Source organism: Hypomesus transpacificus, chromosome 23 (genome assembly GCF_021917145.1).
Source record: "Hypomesus transpacificus isolate Combined female chromosome 23, fHypTra1, whole genome shotgun sequence".
NCBI classification, from domain to species: Eukaryota; Metazoa; Chordata; class Actinopteri; order Osmeriformes; family Osmeridae; genus Hypomesus; species Hypomesus transpacificus.
Genome location: NC_061082.1, coordinates 18477094 through 18492891, shown reverse-complemented (window position 1 = coordinate 18492891; position 15798 = coordinate 18477094). Strand labels below are relative to the sequence as shown.

The following is a 15798-nucleotide window of genomic DNA, read 5'->3' as shown; positions in this document are numbered from 1 at the left end:
TCCAGATGTAACTCATGAATTCATATATTCATTCATCTGTTCAGCACTGCATTTATTACAGTTATTCATAAATGTGTGTGTGTGTATAGCTGGGAAAAGAGTCTCGCGAGGAAAGGCATTATTGGTACTCTACCTGGCCTGACCACCAGACCCCAGAATGTTCAGCCCCTCTGCTGCGATTGGTGGAGGAGGTGGAAGACTACAAAAAGTCCCTCCCACACAACCCTGGACCAATCATCGTCCACTGCAGGTAAGGCCCTGTTCAGGGTATATATATATATGTGTGTGTGCATGTCTGTGTGTACGTTAACCTGTTGTGGTCTCCTGCCTCTTCAGTGCAGGCATTGGTAGAATGGGCTGCTTCATCGCCAGCTGGATCGGTTGTCAACCGCTTCGATACTCGAGGCAGGTGGACATACTAAGAATAGTATGCAGTCTACGTCTGGACAGGTAAGCACACTAACCCCTCTCCACACCCCACCACCCCGACCCCTACCCATCACTCTCCCTTCGTTAGCAAACACTTCTCCCTCTCCCTCCCTCTTACTATCTCTCTCATCCCATTCTCTCTGTCCCCACTCTTCCTCACATTTCACCTCCTCTTTGCCACCCCTCCTCCTCTCCCTAGGGGTGGTATGGTCCAGACTACTGAGCAGTACCAGTTCCTGTATGCCACCCTGGCTCAGTACAGCACACAGCTGGAGATGCAACCCGCCAGACCGCAGGAAGACCAAGGGAAACAGGAGAGCCAGGGGAACAAGGAGAGCCAGGGGAACAAGGAGGACCAAGGGAACCTGGAGAACCAGGGGAACAAGGAGGACCAAGGGAACCTGGAGAACCAGGGGAACAAGGAGGACCAAGGGAACCTGGAGAACCAGGGGAACAAGGAGGACCAAGGGAACCTGGAGAACCAGGGGAACAACGAGGACCAAGGGAACCTGGAGAACCAGGGGAACAAGGAGAGCCAGGGGAGCAAGGAGGACCAAGGGAACCTGGAGAACCTTGTAATTTGTGACATTATTCAAAACGTTTCTTCACCTTTGTGATTACATTCATGATTCCTGGTGACAGATATTGATTGATGGTGTTTGAACACTCCCCCTGCCCTCCCCTCCTCTCTCCTTCTTCCACTCCCCCTGCCCTCCCCTCATCTCTCCTTCTTCCACTCCCCCTGCCCTCCCATCATCTCTCCTTCTTCCACTCCCCCTGCCCTCCCCTCATCTCTCCTTCTTCCACTCCCCCTGCCCTCCCATCATATCTCCTTCTTCCACTCCCCCTGCCCTCCCCTCATCTCTCCTTCTTCCACTCCCCCTGCCCTCCCCTCATCTCTCCTTCTTCCACTTCCCCTGCCCTCCCCTCCTCTCTCTTTCTTCCACTCCCCCTGCCCTCCCATCATCTCTCCTTCTTCCACTCCCCCTGCCCTCCCCTCATCTCTCCTTCTTCCACTCCCCCTGCCCTCCCATCATCTCTCCTTCTTCCACTCCCCCTGCCCTCCCCTCATCTCTCCTTCTTCCACTCCCCCTGCCCTCCCCTCATCTCTCCTTCTTCCACTCCCCCTGCCCTCCCCTCATCTCTCCTTCTTCCACTCCCCCTGCCCTCCCCTCCTCTCTCCTTCTTCCACTCCCCCTGCCCTCCCATCATCTCTCATTCTTCCACTCCCCCTCCCCTCCTCTCTCCTTCTTCCACTCCCCCTGCCCTCCCATCCTCTCTCCTTCTTCCACTCCCCCTGCCCTCCCCTCATCTCTCCTTCTTCTACTCCCCCTGCCCTCCCCTCATCTCTCCTTCTTCCACTCCCCCTGCCCTCCCCTCCTCTCTCCTTCTTCCACTCCCCCTGCCCTCCCCTCCTCTCTCCTTCTTCCACTCCCGCTGCCCTCCCCTCCTCTCTCCTTCTTCCACTCCCCCTGCCCTCCCCTCATCTCTCCTTCTTCCACTCCCCCTGCCCTCCCCTCCTCTCTCCTTCTTCCACTCCCCCTGCCCTCCCATCATCTCTCATTCTGCCAGGCACTGTTTTCCTTCTGCTCCCCCTCCTCCTCCCCCCTCCTCCTCCCCTCCTCCCCCCTCCTCCTCCCCTCCTCCCCCCCTCCTCTTCCCTCCTCCCCCCTCCTCCTCCCCTCCTCCCCCATCCTCCCCTCCTACTCCTCCCCCCCCTCCTCTTCCCTCCTCCCCCCTCCTCCTCCCCTCCTCCCCCATCCTCCCCCCCTCCTCTTCCCTCCTCCCCCCTCCTCCCCTCCTCCCCCTCCCCTCCCCCTCCCCCCCTCCTCCCCTCTTCCCCCCCTCTTCCTCCCCTCCTACTCCCTCCTCCTCCGCCCCTCCTCCCCTCTTCCTCACCTTCCTATTTGATAACAGTATAAGACAAGCACCCTCCTTGCATTCAAACACAGTAAAAGTCATCCTTAAATACCTAACATTCTCAACACAGCTATATGTATCTAAACGTTTCAGAAATGCTACTGTTTTATCTCAGTTTTAAACTGAAGTAAAGTGGCTGTGTACTGTGCCACAATAATTATCCTCTGTGTTGGTGCAGTCCTGACATGGAGATGTCACAAACCTAAACACAAACAGCTTAGCGATTACAAGGGAGGTATAAACAAAATGCCAATGTTTTTTTGTTTGTTTTTTATTCATGAAAAAAAGATCAAAATTGATTTTAAAAAAAAGATCAGATTGGGAAGTGACAAGTCCTCGCTGCAGTCAGGTGAGTAAGCAGGCAGCTCCCTCTATTGGTGAGTCATGCAGCTACAGCAGAACACCTTGGAGAGGGCTCCAGAGATCCTGCGGAAGAAGCCTTTAATAGACTTCTTCTTCTTCTTCTGTTTCTGTTCCTCTTCTCCTGGGATGCTGGAGGACTCTGCAAGATCTGGGCCTGGACATGGAAAACCATCACACAACAGGACATGACATCACACACAACTTCAGCACTGTCTATTTACTTGCAACGAGTGTGTGGTGTTTGTGTGTGAAATGATGGGAGAGCCAACTAAAGCCTATCCTAAATGAACAAATAAACATTCATAATCTCACTTTCACCGTTGAGAGGAGTAACTGTCTTTAGTTTTTTCTTTTTTCCAGTAACAGCCTTGGTTTTCTTTCTCATCTGGGATGGAAGGGAGAGTAAAGACAAACATAATTCCTTTAAATTCTTAAATGTTTTACACTATGTTGACAGGACATAACTACATTAACTGTAACTGTCAGAGGTTCAAATCCCTCGTGTTTGGATTTGAATGAATAAGTCTGCGAAATAATGACATCTACTGTTTACTACTCATACATAATGTCTTCTACACATGCTTACTTGTAACCCATCTTATCCTTGACTCAGTTAAGGTCAGTTCTACCCAGTGCCAGTGTGTGGAGTTATTTTCAGCTTACCGATGTGAACCATCGTCGGAGGCTGGAAAGTTTTTTCTTTCCAAGACGGCCCAGTTTGGAATTGAAGATGGAAGACCTGTTGTTGAAGGTTTGGGAGGGCACAGAGGGGGATGAAATTGAGTGGGAGGATGAGGAGGAGGAGTGGCAGGACTGGGAGGTGGAGGTCTCCTCAGAAGACCTGTCGATCTTCTCCCAGGCCTTTAACAAGCCTGGGGCTACAGCTCTCTCTCTCTGCTTCCTGGAGATCCTTAGCGCTTCTGGTGATCTGGAGGAGAGGGGACACTCTCTGGCCTTTACCAAACCAAATCTGTCACATCTCTTCTTGACCCTTTCATCTGCTTGAATCTCCATATGGGTCTCACTGGCCTTTCCCAAGCCAGAAGACTCCATATCATGTAGCCTCACATCCTCACACAGGGAGCTGGAGCTTTCACCGGCCTTTACCAAGCCAGCAGAGTTTGTAGCATTCTCCTTCTCAAAATGGACGCTACTATCGGACACTGCAGGAGCGCGCCAGTCCTCGGCGTGGCGGGAGATCACCGTGGCGATGGTCTGGGCCAGGCAGCAAATGGCTCCCGCTTCTCCGTGGCGAGCGGAGCGAAGCAGGGCTCTGCTGCTGTTAGCGCTGAGCGACAGCTTAGCATAGGCCGCCTCCAACATGGCGTCCAGGGCGTCTGTGCCGCTGTAGCAAGGGCTCTGAGGCAGGTGCTCCAGGACGAGGCTGATCCCATCTTGGGTCCGGAGAATCCAGCCCACTTCCTGAAGCAGAGTTGCCTCTAGCTGCGAGAAGGTGGGGGCGCTAGAGGTTGAGGGGGACTCCTGGAGGGCCAGGCGGACCAGAAGACCATGCAGCAGGTCCCGCAGGGTCAGGTGGTGTAGGGCACTGGGCTTGGATGGCTTCCAGACCTTCTCCTGGACGCGAATCTCCAAGGTCTGCAGGGAGGGGGTCTCAGGGGGTCTCGGGGGCAACCAGGGCAGCACCTGGACCAGCTCAGGAAGACAAGAAGCTGCATCATCTTTCCAATCTCCCTTGGGATTTATTTGACTGGCAAACTTGATGCCTTTGGTCAGACTATCTTTCTCAGACTGGCCTACTTCTAGGTTAATGAAACCTGAACTTAACTCTGGGTCGAGACTTCCTGTTGTGGCTTCAGAGGAGGAGCAGCAAAAGTTGGCGATCCTGGCCGTGACCTCAGCATCAAGGCCTGGCACAACAAAAAACACACTTACACTTCTAGTGTCCTTGTATTACTATAGCTATTACCTGTACTTTTCTTAAAACAGTATTAATATTATAGTTCTTAACTATACCTACACTGTCATTCAGCAGTACTGTAGCACTTACAACTCTGTATTATATTAACATAGTTATAGACTCCAGAGGTCTTATACCCCAAAAGGTTAAGGAAAATTTCACAAGGAGGATTCTTTGTAACATGTAAAACACATCCATTTAATAACAGCAATATGGCGACATGGTGAGACATTCTATTTCTAAAGAGCATTCCATTTAATGCATTCTATTTCTAAAGAGCATTCCATTTATTGCATTCTATCATTTGTACTTATTCTTTAACAGTGTGCTCAGTGTTACTAGTTAGGCAACCTGGACACCTGAAAATTCCCTTTGGGGTCAATATATTGAATTGAGTAAAAGATTTCTCTACCTTTGTTGACAATGGCCATGACTTTTTCTGGGTCATTGCAGGAACGCTGAAGGACCCCTCCCACTTGGAGGGTCAACACCTCAGAAATGGCCTCTAGCGCCCTCCTCTGGTCCTGGCTGACAGAGGAAGATGGCCGGTTCCTGCCCACAGTCCCTGGGCTGGGGCCCAGCATCACGCAGTAGGACCCTTCCAGAGACGTGCAGTCGCTGCTGTCGCTGCTGTCGTCGCTGTCCCTGCTCTCCCAAGATACATCCCTGATGGAGGTCCTGTCCTTCTTACACATCCATTCGAGATGGTCGTTCACCAGGACACATTCGTCCGGAAGTGAGTTGGTCAGGCCAAGGAAGTTCTCCATCAGTTTCTTGAAGGCCAAGTGGATGAAATTGTACAGGATTGGAGTGAAGAGCTCCCAGTCCAGGTGCTGCTTGACCTCCGGGTTCTGGACGTTGGGCTTGGAGCGGCAGCGGCGTGTCGAGGGGAATCGTCCCACCTGCGTGTCCAGGAGCAGCTCATAGAGGCGGTCGATCAGCTCCATGGAGAAGTTCTGGATCCTCGCCTGCAACATCCTGGTACACATGTTGCGAGAGGCCAGCAGACGGCCCAGGTCGTACTCAGCCTGGTCCAACAACCCGGCAGAGGAGCCTACTTGGTCATTTTCACAGTCTTCGTCATTGGAGACTGATCTGGAGGCTGAGTAGGCCATCCGCACGACGGTGTCCAGCATTTTGTGAGCTGTGAGGTTTAGGTTGTGGCTGTTCGCCTTGCTCCTGGGGCTAGGGCCCCTGGGGCTAGGGCTCTTGGGCTAGGGCTACTGGAGGCTGACCTGGCCTCCTCCTTCTGCTGCTCCTCTTCCTCCTCCTCGTCGCTAGCCGAGCTGCACTCCTCCTCTGGTCTCCTCTCTTCCTGCTGGGTGCTGAAAAGGAAGCTTTCCTGACACGAGAATGTGCAGGCCTCCTCCTCCTTTCCCTTGACCCAGTTCCCCGGCAGCTCTCCCTGGCTGCGGCTCCTCCTGCTGCTCCTCCCGCTGCTGACCCCCTGGCTCCTCCTCTGTAGGGCCTTCACCTCCTCCGTAACCTGGCTGAGCAGGGACTCGCTCACGCACTCCACTAACAGGGTGAAGTCATTACCGCGTGGCTGCAGGAAGGCCACCTCTCCTTCTGTAATCATCTGCGCAGCTGCGCTGAAGTTCTCCAGGACGAGGTGGATGATGTTGCAGGCACCGGAGATGTTCTGGGGCAGGGAGGCCGTGTCGGCGTCTTCGGGCTGGTTCAGGGAAGAGCGTCTCTTTCTGGCCACCGTCCCCTGGAGGATACCCCCCACCACCCTCACCAGCTCCAGCTTCTCCTCTGTGGTGAAAACGCCCGGTCTCTGGAAGAGGGCGTGGTGGGCCAGGATACCAGAGAGGCTCTCCGTCTGGGTGGAGGGGCTGTGAGGCTCGCTGTCGCATCTGACACGTCCAATGCTGCTGGCCGAGCTGCGGCCTGAGCCGGTCGATGCCGCTGTCACACAGCTGGGCCTAGGCGATCCCATAGCCTTTTCCATCTCCTCGGCCTCGGACGCACTGCCAATGAAGAATAACACCATCTTCTCTGCCTCCTTTTTCTCCCTGTGGAAGACGGCCTCTGATGTGTTGGTGTTGGCAGACAACAGGGGCCGCGGGGGCATCCGCTCGTCGACGGCGTCGGTGTGGATGTCGGCGAGGACCTGGATCTTCTCCCTGGCGTCCTGCCAGGTGTTCAGGATCAGGTCCTCAGAGATGCTTGTCGAATAGAATTCAGACAAGGTGCTGCCGTGGTGGTGAAGCACCAACTCGTCCATCACTTTGTCCATGGCCGAGTCACACAGCTCCTCCACAATGAAAGACAGCTTCGCCTCTTTCCTGTCAACGTCTCTCGCCATCACTCCCTTCAACTTGGCGATGACCTCTGCCACAGTGAGGGATGCCGTGGCGAGGATATCCTCCTCTGTGGACCTACTGGGGTGAAGGGGTGTCGGAGGCTTCTCGCTCGATAGTCTGTCCAGCCCGCTTTCCAGCAGGGGGTGGGGCTTCTCTAAGATGTTCCCCTCGGGGACATCAGGCTGGGCTGAGCCCTGAGAAGAGGCCCGGTCCTTGGACGAAGGAGGAGACGGAGAACATCTGTTCCTTGTGGAGATGCCGCTGCTGTGGGAGGTAACGGCAGACAGAGGGTCTTGGGAGAGGTGAAGGACCTGGTAAAGGGCCATGGCGGGCAGAACCCCGTCATTGGCCACCTGGAGAACCCACTCCATCATCTCTTCTGAGCGCTTCTGCAGCTCAGCGACACTCTTGTTCTAAGAGAGAGAGAGAGAGAGAGAGAGAGAGAGAGAGAGAGAGAGAGAGAGAGAGAGAGAGAGAGAGGGTGAGAGGGGGAAGAGACAGAAAAGGATGGAGTGAGAGAGGAGAGAAAAAAGGCAATGTGAAAAAAGGGGAAAAAGTTCAATTGCAGTACAGATACACATAGTTATTGTCAAGCTGAGTAAAATAATATTTTGAGTTAGAAACTAAACATTTTATCTACCTTGCTCAACAGGACCTTTTGGACCAGTCTCCACTGACTGTAACAAGAACGGATGTGTTACGGACTCTCTCTACAGTACAATGACAACTAACGACACATCTTAACATTGTGTTCAACAGGGCAGTAGCCTGAAGGGGACGTTAACAGGGACACTCACGGGTGAGACATCATAGCCTCTGACACTGGAATTTCGTCTGGAATCACACATGTACCACTGATCTGCAGGGAAGACAAACGCTTTAGCAAGGCAAAGTAACAGAGAAAGTCATCAGAGTTGTTGGAGACGTGGAGGTAGATTGAGTTGAGGGGAGTGGGTCGTGTCTGTAGTAGTCAGTGAGGGGATGAGGCCGTTTACTCACCATCCTGCCTGGTCCTGCCAGTTTCCCGGCCAGGTCGGAATCTCGTTCTGCTGCTGGCGTACGGGCACCAGTGCCCACATCAGCCCTGCAGCCCTTGACAAACACACACCATGTAAACACACATGCACAAACACATACATACACATACAAACAAACAAACAAGGGGTGCGGTGGGTGGGACTGAGGTCACAATTAGCAGTGAAACACAGCAAGACAGAGAGACAGAGACAGAGTGAGAGAGAGACACACACAGAGAGAGAGAGAGAGAGAGAGAGAGAGAGACAGAGAGAGAGAGAGAGAGAGAGAGAGAGAGAGAGGGAAAGAGAGAGAACAAAAGAGAGAAAAAGAGAGAGGTGTGCCTTGAACAGAAATTATTTTAACTTTTGATATGACTTGGAAATATGAAATATGACTAGATCTATACTATGTATCCAAGTTAATAACTTGGAAATATGAAATATGACTAGATCTACATTATGAATCCAAGTTAAGTCACATTGTTAAACACAACAATTAAACTCACTCACACAAAGAATCTAAAGAACCAAACATTTTCCTGTGTTTTAATCGTTTTACCTACTAGATAGATAACCCACTTACCTTCTTCTGTGTAGGCCTCCGTTCTTTTATTCTTTCCTGTTTTGGGATTTCATCCATGTTTTCCACTCAGTAAGGATGACAAACTCTTTCAAACGACTCCTTTGCCTTGTAATGAACATTTCTTTCATCACTGACAGATTAGATTTTGCAATTCGTTTTTATATCATTTGGTAAAGTGCGTCACAATCCCTATATGCCCTACGACGTCATAATGTCTAAATAGCGCGGCGTCTTTCCCTAAAAATGGCCCGACGTTTTAGACAAAAAGGTAGGATCGGGATGTTTTTAAATAAATACTCGCGGGTTTTTCCGCACTTTACTCCAATTTGTAGGGACATTTTTGACAGTGTGAATTGTACAGCGATTCTACGTCCTGTACCCAGTGCTATCCAAATACTACTTTCACGTAATAAACCACACAGTGAGAAATCAGCTTTGCTGTAAAAAAATAAAATAACGACTGAATATTTATTGACTCACACACGCTTACATGTATGCACAGGTCACACATGTCAATCTCATCAGCGTATCTCATTGGTTATCACATGAAAAGAGAGAGCACATATCTCAGAGATTACGTTTTTTATTTATACATCTATTAGCATGAAATAGATTACCGGTTTCAATATGAATACAGTGAATACAGGAATACATGAAAAGACAGTTTGACAACTTCAGTCTTTTGCTGGAGCCCCTTCCTGAGGTGGTTCACCTGTGGAGTTAGACCTGAGAGGCAGGCCCGTAACGGAGGAGGCTCTCTGTTAACGCTAGGAAGCACAACACAGACAGAGCAGTACAGCTGTCAAAGTATAACGTTAGCTAGATATTTTCCTGATTTTAGCAGTTAGCCAGGGGTCCCATTATCATCCACCCAACCACTTTCAATGGAGAAATGTCAGTTTGACGCTGCGCAAGGCAGATGCTACGGTTTGAGAGCGTATTTAGATACTCAAATTTCAAAGTAAGAAGCTGTAATTTGGTGTGCAGCAATATAAGATGTGTACATATCGATTTTCTTTCGTTGCTGCTGCATATCTTCTTTAAGAAATTAACAGAAGAAACGGTTGTGGACGATAATGGGGCCCCGAACGTTGGAGATTTAGAGTGGACGATAATGGGGCCCCTTACACTACGTGGTACAGTAATGTTAGCTATAGCAAACAGTACAATACCTGTCTCTTCTGTGCACCCTCCTTCACCGGCTGGTCGAAATAGACTAGTAAGTTTTGTAAGTTTGGCATTTAATTCAGATTTTTTTGGGGGGGAATGCCGCTTTTGGGCACCGCTTTCAAATGTGCGTTTCATTTTTCCTACAGTTAGCTACCTATTTGCAGCGGGCTCGCCGGTCTGGGTGACCACCTGACCTGCTTAATGACGTCACTTACCTAGCTAACAAAGAAAGCACAATTTAATATACTTTTCTTCATTTCACCTCTGGAAACACAGACAAGACCATAGTGTGCATCCCATGTAATTCAAATTGGATTTTAAAAAAAACGGGAGACCTCCCACGAGGCCCCCCGTCCCGGCGAGCCCCCCCCCCCCCCCCCCGCGGTGCGGGGGCTGCGAGGGTATTCTCGGGCCTGGTTAGACCTGAGAGGTAGAACTGTCTTGAGGAGGAGTATTTTCGCCTAGCTTTTTACTTATTGTATATAAAATTAGCTTGTTCACACTATTGTAACACAACTGTACAGACTTGGACAAAAACACCCTCACAAGATGATAACACAGACCTAATCGCCGCCACTGGGAAACACTCCATGGCTGACTGGGTTGGTAGGTCTACAATATATCTCTCTCCACTAGGGGGATCTAGTCCGCAGACGGAGCCAGGGTATCCTCTTTTTTCAGAGCGCATGTAGCTTCTAGCCTGACGTTGTCATACTCATAATTCTAGTCAGAATATGAGTCTGAGAACTCTCCGTTGGGCTTTGGCTAGAGGCGTGTTTCAAACGAGCCTGCAAAACAAATGCCTCTTTGCCCAATTGGATGGATCTACAACCAATCAGAGCAACAGAGTATGTGACGTATGTTAAGCGCCGCATAGTTGTTGTCAACAGAACTAAACTGCAAGCAGACTTGAAGTATGCTTGAAGAATGAATACAAACGTTTTTTGCCGGTGTTGTAAAATTAATTTAAGGGTAGGGGGAGTACTTGTTCACACGGTCAACCTTTTTGAGCGAAACAATAAAGGGCAATGCATATACGAACAAGTTCTCTGTTTAGGATTACAACTCCACAAAAGAAAAGGAGAAACCACAAGGGCCACTGGGTTTTCATTGTGTCCCATCTTCTTCGCGACCATCGGGGCCAGCTGATAAATTAAACTTTTACCGAATCCCGTAGAAAGGACGGCAAAAACATATTTACCATCGACAAATGCCTTGATTGCGTCTCTCTGTTCCTCTTTCAAAATTAATGCGCTGTCGATGTCTTCTAAAACAGACTCGATGGCAGAATCATAACATCCCAAGTCTCCAGCGGTAGCCATGTTTGTTCAAAACGAATTCAACTTAAGCGCTCTTTTGTGACGTGGTTGATTACGTCACTATTGATCATCTGTCCATCATCGTATAAAGCCCGCCCTGGCAATTTCATTGGTTCGCCCAGATTCTGGTTTTCTGTAGTTGTTCCCCAATATGAGTAGCCTGACGTTGTCATACTCATAATTCTAGTCAGAATATGAGTCTGAGAACTCTCCGTTGGGTTTTGACTACGAGGCGTGTTTCAAACGAGCCTGGAAAACAAATGCCTCTTCGCTCAATTGGATAGATCTACAACCAATCAGAGCAACAGAGTATGTTAAGCACCGCATAGTTGTTGTCAACAGAACTAAACTGAGAGGCAGCTAAATCTTTACTGAATAAACTGCAAGCAGACTTTAAGTATGCTTGAAGAATGAATACAAACGATTTTTGACGGTGTTGTAAAATTAATTTAAGGGTAGGGGGAGTACTTGTTCACACGGTCAACCTTTTTGAGGGAAACAATAAAGGGCAATGCATATACGAACAAGTTCTCCGTTTAGAATTACAACTCCACAAAAGAAAAGGAGAAACCACAATGGCCACTGGGTTGATTGTGTCCCATCTTCTTCGCAACCATCGGGGCCAGCTGATAAATTAAACTTTTACCGAATCCCGTAGGAAGGACGGCAAAAACATATTTTCCATCGACAAATGCCTTGATTGCGCCTCTGTTCCTCTTTCAAAATTAATGCGCTGTCAATGTCTTCTAAAACAGGCTCGATGGCAGAATCATAACATCCCATTTCTCCAGCGGTAGCCATGTTTGTTCAAAACAAATTCAACTTAAGCGCTCTTTTGTGTCGTGGGTGATTACCTTACTGTTGATCATCTGTCCTGGCAATTTCATTGGTTCGCCCAGATTCTGGTTTTCTGTAGTTGGTCCCCAATACGAGACCCTCCAGACCCAACTTCCCGACCAAATTTTTTGGGGGGCGGGGAGAAGTTGGGCTGGCAGTCAGGCTACAATATGAGACCCTCCAGACCCAACTTCCCGACCAAATTTTTTTTTGGGCGGGGAGAAGTTGGGCTGGCAGCCAGGCTATGTAGCTTCGCGCTGTCAAACCCCACCCAACAATGAAGAACTGGCTTTCTAAAGAGTTGACAGACAGGCAGGTGTAAGGAGTTATAAACAACTGAGATATATATTTTAAAAAAATAAGGATTACATTACACAATACCTTCGTGTTCCTAGTCTAATTTCGTCTTGATCCATAAGAAACAAACTATTGGAAAAGGTTTCGTCCTCCGACGTGCTGTCACTGCGATCTAAATTGAAGCTTTGTAACATTAGCCATAGCTAGTTAGCGTAGCCACCTCTCCCAACAGTTAAGAAAGCCTGGGCTCCTATGGCAGGTTGGACCTCTGTGTGACTTCTGTGACGGAGTGTGTGGGCTACACTGTTAGAGAATTAACACTCCAGGTGAACACTCCTTTACAGTGTAGCTGTTTGTGTATGTCCAGATGTAACTCATGAATTCATATATTCATTCATCTGTTCAGCACTGCATTTATTACAGTTGTTCATAAATGTGTGTGTGTGTATAGCTGGGAAAATAGTCTCGCGAGGAAAGGCATTATTGGTACTCTACCTGGCCTGACCACCAGACCCCAGAATGTTCAGCCCCTCTGCTGCGATTGGTGGAGGAGGTGGAGGACTACAAAAAGTCCCTCCCACACAACCCTGGACCAATCATCGTCCACTGCAGGTAAGGCCCTGTTCAGGGTATATATATATATGTGTGTGTGCATGTCTGTGTGTACGTTAACCTGTTGTGGTCTCCTGCCTCTTCAGTGCAGGCATTGGTAGAATGGGCTGCTTCATCGCCAGCTGGATCGGTTGTCAACAGCTTCGATACTCGAGGCAGGTGGACATACTAAGAATAGTATGCAGTCTACGTCTGGACAGGTAAGCACACTAACCCCTCTCCACACCCCACCACCCCGACCCCTACCCATCACTCTCCCTTCGTTAGCAAACACTTCTCCCTCTCCCTCCCTCTTACTATCTCTCTCATCCCATTCTCTCTGTCCCCACTCTTCCTCACATTTCACCTCCTCTTTGCCACCCCTCCTCCTCTCCCTAGGGGTGGTATGGTCCAGACTACTGAGCAGTACCAGTTCCTGTATGCCACCCTGGCTCAGTACAGCACACAGCTGGAGATGCAACCCGCCAGACCGCAGGAAGACCAAGGGAAACAGGAGAGCCAGGGGAACAAGGAGAGCCAGGGGAACAAGGAGGACCAAGGGAACCTGGAGAACCAGGGGAACAAGGAGGACCAAGGGAACCTGGAGAACCAGGGGAACAAGGAGGACCAAGGGAACCTGGAGAACCAGGGGAACAAGGAGGACCAAGGGAACCTGGAGAACCAGGGGAACAACGAGGACCAAGGGAACCTGGAGAACCAGGGGAACAAGGAGAGCCAGGGGAGCAAGGAGGACCAAGGGAACCTGGAGAACCTTGTAATTTGTGACATTATTCAAAACGTTTCTTCACCTTTGTGATTACATTCATGATTCCTGGTGACAGATATTGATTGATGGTGTTTGAACACTCCCCCTGCCCTCCCCTCCTCTCTCCTTCTTCCACTCCCCCTGCCCTCCCCTCATCTCTCCTTCTTCCACTCCCCCTGCCCTCCCATCATCTCTCCTTCTTCCACTCCCCCTGCCCTCCCCTCATCTCTCCTTCTTCCACTCCCCCTGCCCTCCCATCATATCTCCTTCTTCCACTCCCCCTGCCCTCCCCTCATCTCTCCTTCTTCCACTCCCCCTGCCCTCCCCTCATCTCTCCTTCTTCCACTTCCCCTGCCCTCCCCTCCTCTCTCTTTCTTCCACTCCCCCTGCCCTCCCATCATCTCTCCTTCTTCCACTCCCCCTGCCCTCCCCTCATCTCTCCTTCTTCCACTCCCCCTGCCCTCCCATCATCTCTCCTTCTTCCACTCCCCCTGCCCTCCCCTCATCTCTCCTTCTTCCACTCCCCCTGCCCTCCCCTCATCTCTCCTTCTTCCACTCCCCCTGCCCTCCCCTCATCTCTCCTTCTTCCACTCCCCCTGCCCTCCCCTCCTCTCTCCTTCTTCCACTCCCCCTGCCCTCCCATCATCTCTCATTCTTCCACTCCCCCTCCCCTCCTCTCTCCTTCTTCCACTCCCCCTGCCCTCCCATCCTCTCTCCTTCTTCCACTCCCCCTGCCCTCCCCTCATCTCTCCTTCTTCTACTCCCCCTGCCCTCCCCTCATCTCTCCTTCTTCCACTCCCCCTGCCCTCCCCTCCTCTCTCCTTCTTCCACTCCCCCTGCCCTCCCCTCCTCTCTCCTTCTTCCACTCCCGCTGCCCTCCCCTCCTCTCTCCTTCTTCCACTCCCCCTGCCCTCCCCTCATCTCTCCTTCTTCCACTCCCCCTGCCCTCCCCTCCTCTCTCCTTCTTCCACTCCCCCTGCCCTCCCATCATCTCTCATTCTGCCAGGCACTGTTTTCCTTCTGCTCCCCCTCCTCCTCCCCCCTCCTCCTCCCCTCCTCCCCCCTCCTCCTCCCCTCCTCCCCCCCTCCTCTTCCCTCCTCCCCCCTCCTCCTCCCCTCCTCCCCCATCCTCCCCTCCTACTCCTCCCCCCCCTCCTCTTCCCTCCTCCCCCCTCCTCCTCCCCTCCTCCCCCATCCTCCCCCCCTCCTCTTCCCTCCTCCCCCCTCCTCCCCTCCTCCCCCTCCCCTCCCCCTCCCCCCCTCCTCCCCTCTTCCCCCCCTCTTCCTCCCCTCCTACTCCCTCCTCCTCCGCCCCTCCTCCCCTCTTCCTCACCTTCCTATTTGATAACAGTATAAGACAAGCACCCTCCTTGCATTCAAACACAGTAAAAGTCATCCTTAAATACCTAACATTCTCAACACAGCTATATGTATCTAAACGTTTCAGAAATGCTACTGTTTTATCTCAGTTTTAAACTGAAGTAAAGTGGCTGTGTACTGTGCCACAATAATTATCCTCTGTGTTGGTGCAGTCCTGACATGGAGATGTCACAAACCTAAACACAAACAGCTTAGCGATTACAAGGGAGGTATAAACAAAATGCCAATGTTTTTTTGTTTGTTTTTTATTCATGAAAAAAAGATCAAAATTGATTTTAAAAAAAAGATCAGATTGGGAAGTGACAAGTCCTCGCTGCAGTCAGGTGAGTAAGCAGGCAGCTCCCTCTATTGGTGAGTCATGCAGCTACAGCAGAACACCTTGGAGAGGGCTCCAGAGATCCTGCGGAAGAAGCCTTTAATAGACTTCTTCTTCTTCTTCTGTTTCTGTTCCTCTTCTCCTGGGATGCTGGAGGACTCTGCAAGATCTGGGCCTGGACATGGAAAACCATCACACAACAGGACATGACATCACACACAACTTCAGCACTGTCTATTTACTTGCAACGAGTGTGTGGTGTTTGTGTGTGAAATGATGGGAGAGCCAACTAAAGCCTATCCTAAATGAACAAATAAACATTCATAATCTCACTTTCACCGTTGAGAGGAGTAACTGTCTTTAGTTTTTTCTTTTTTCCAGTAACAGCCTTGGTTTTCTTTCTCATCTGGGATGGAAGGGAGAGTAAAGACAAACATAATTCCTTTAAATTCTTAAATGTTTTACACTATGTTGACAGGACATAACTACATTAACTGTAACTGTCAGAGGTTCAAATCCCTCGTGTTTGGATTTGAATGAATAAGTCTGCGAAATAATGACATCTACTGTTTACTACTCATACA

At 50.3% G+C, this 15798-nt stretch overlaps 3 protein-coding genes across 4 annotated transcripts; 2 read left to right on the top strand and 1 right to left on the bottom strand.

Moving 5' to 3' along the window:
• Window positions 1–352: 352 nt before the first annotated feature.
• Window positions 353–2985, top strand: LOC124484892 (transcription elongation factor A protein-like 5). The gene is made up of 3 exons (XM_047046009.1): window positions 353–450; window positions 629–1004; window positions 2848–2985. The coding sequence occupies exons 1-3, from the start codon at window positions 353–355 to the stop codon at window positions 2899–2901; spliced, it is 528 nt and encodes a 175-aa protein (XP_046901965.1). The 3' UTR covers window positions 2902–2985.
• A 277-nt stretch (window positions 2986–3262) lies between these two features.
• LOC124484891 lies at window positions 3263–7313 on the bottom strand. The gene is made up of 3 exons (XM_047046008.1): window positions 5913–7313; window positions 5043–5844; window positions 3263–4580 (listed from the first exon to the last, which is right to left on the bottom strand). The coding sequence occupies exons 1-3, from the start codon at window positions 7311–7313 to the stop codon at window positions 3367–3369; spliced, it is 3417 nt and encodes a 1138-aa protein (XP_046901964.1). The 3' UTR covers window positions 3263–3366.
• Window positions 3446–15508, top strand: LOC124484961 (transcription elongation factor A protein-like 5). Of its 2 annotated transcripts, none has more exons than XM_047046126.1 (6): window positions 3446–3463; window positions 7592–7738; window positions 12613–12773; window positions 12860–12973; window positions 13152–13527; window positions 15371–15508. In XM_047046126.1, exons 4-6 carry the CDS (start codon window positions 12876–12878, stop codon window positions 15422–15424), a joined length of 528 nt encoding a protein of 175 aa, XP_046902082.1. In that variant the 5' UTR covers window positions 3446–3463; window positions 7592–7738; window positions 12613–12773; window positions 12860–12875; the 3' UTR covers window positions 15425–15508. The 2 variants fall into 2 exon arrangements, with proteins under 2 accessions (XP_046902082.1, XP_046902081.1); XM_047046125.1 differs by lacking the exon at window positions 3446–3463 and adding an exon at window positions 7128–7212.
• The last annotated feature ends 290 nt before the right edge of the window (window positions 15509–15798 follow it).

Excerpts from the sequence above, each read along its gene's own strand:
- LOC124484892 (XM_047046009.1), top strand. The coding sequence starts at position 353 with ATGGGCTGCTTCATCGCCAGCTGGATCGGTTGTCAACCGCTTCGATAC. Across the intron at positions 451-628 it reads TGCAGTCTACGTCTGGACAG|GGGTGGTATGGTCCAGACTA; the intron begins GTAAGCACACTA and ends TCCTCTCCCTAG. Across the intron at positions 1,005-2,847 it reads AAGGGAACCTGGAGAACCTT|GACTCTGCAAGATCTGGGCC; the intron begins GTAATTTGTGAC and ends GGGATGCTGGAG.
- LOC124484891 (XM_047046008.1), bottom strand. The coding sequence starts at position 7,313 with ATGATGGAGTGGGTTCTCCAGGTGGCCAATGACGGGGTTCTGCCCGCC. Across the intron at positions 5,845-5,912 it reads CAGAGGAGGAGTGCAGCTCG|CCCAAGAGCCCTAGCCCCAG; the intron begins GCTAGCGACGAG and ends CAGTAGCCCTAG. Across the intron at positions 4,581-5,042 it reads CATGGCCATTGTCAACAAAG|GCCTTGATGCTGAGGTCACG; the intron begins GTAGAGAAATCT and ends TTGTTGTGCCAG.
- LOC124484961 (XM_047046126.1), top strand. The coding sequence starts at position 12,876 with ATGGGCTGCTTCATCGCCAGCTGGATCGGTTGTCAACAGCTTCGATAC. Across the intron at positions 12,974-13,151 it reads TGCAGTCTACGTCTGGACAG|GGGTGGTATGGTCCAGACTA; the intron begins GTAAGCACACTA and ends TCCTCTCCCTAG. Across the intron at positions 13,528-15,370 it reads AAGGGAACCTGGAGAACCTT|GACTCTGCAAGATCTGGGCC; the intron begins GTAATTTGTGAC and ends GGGATGCTGGAG.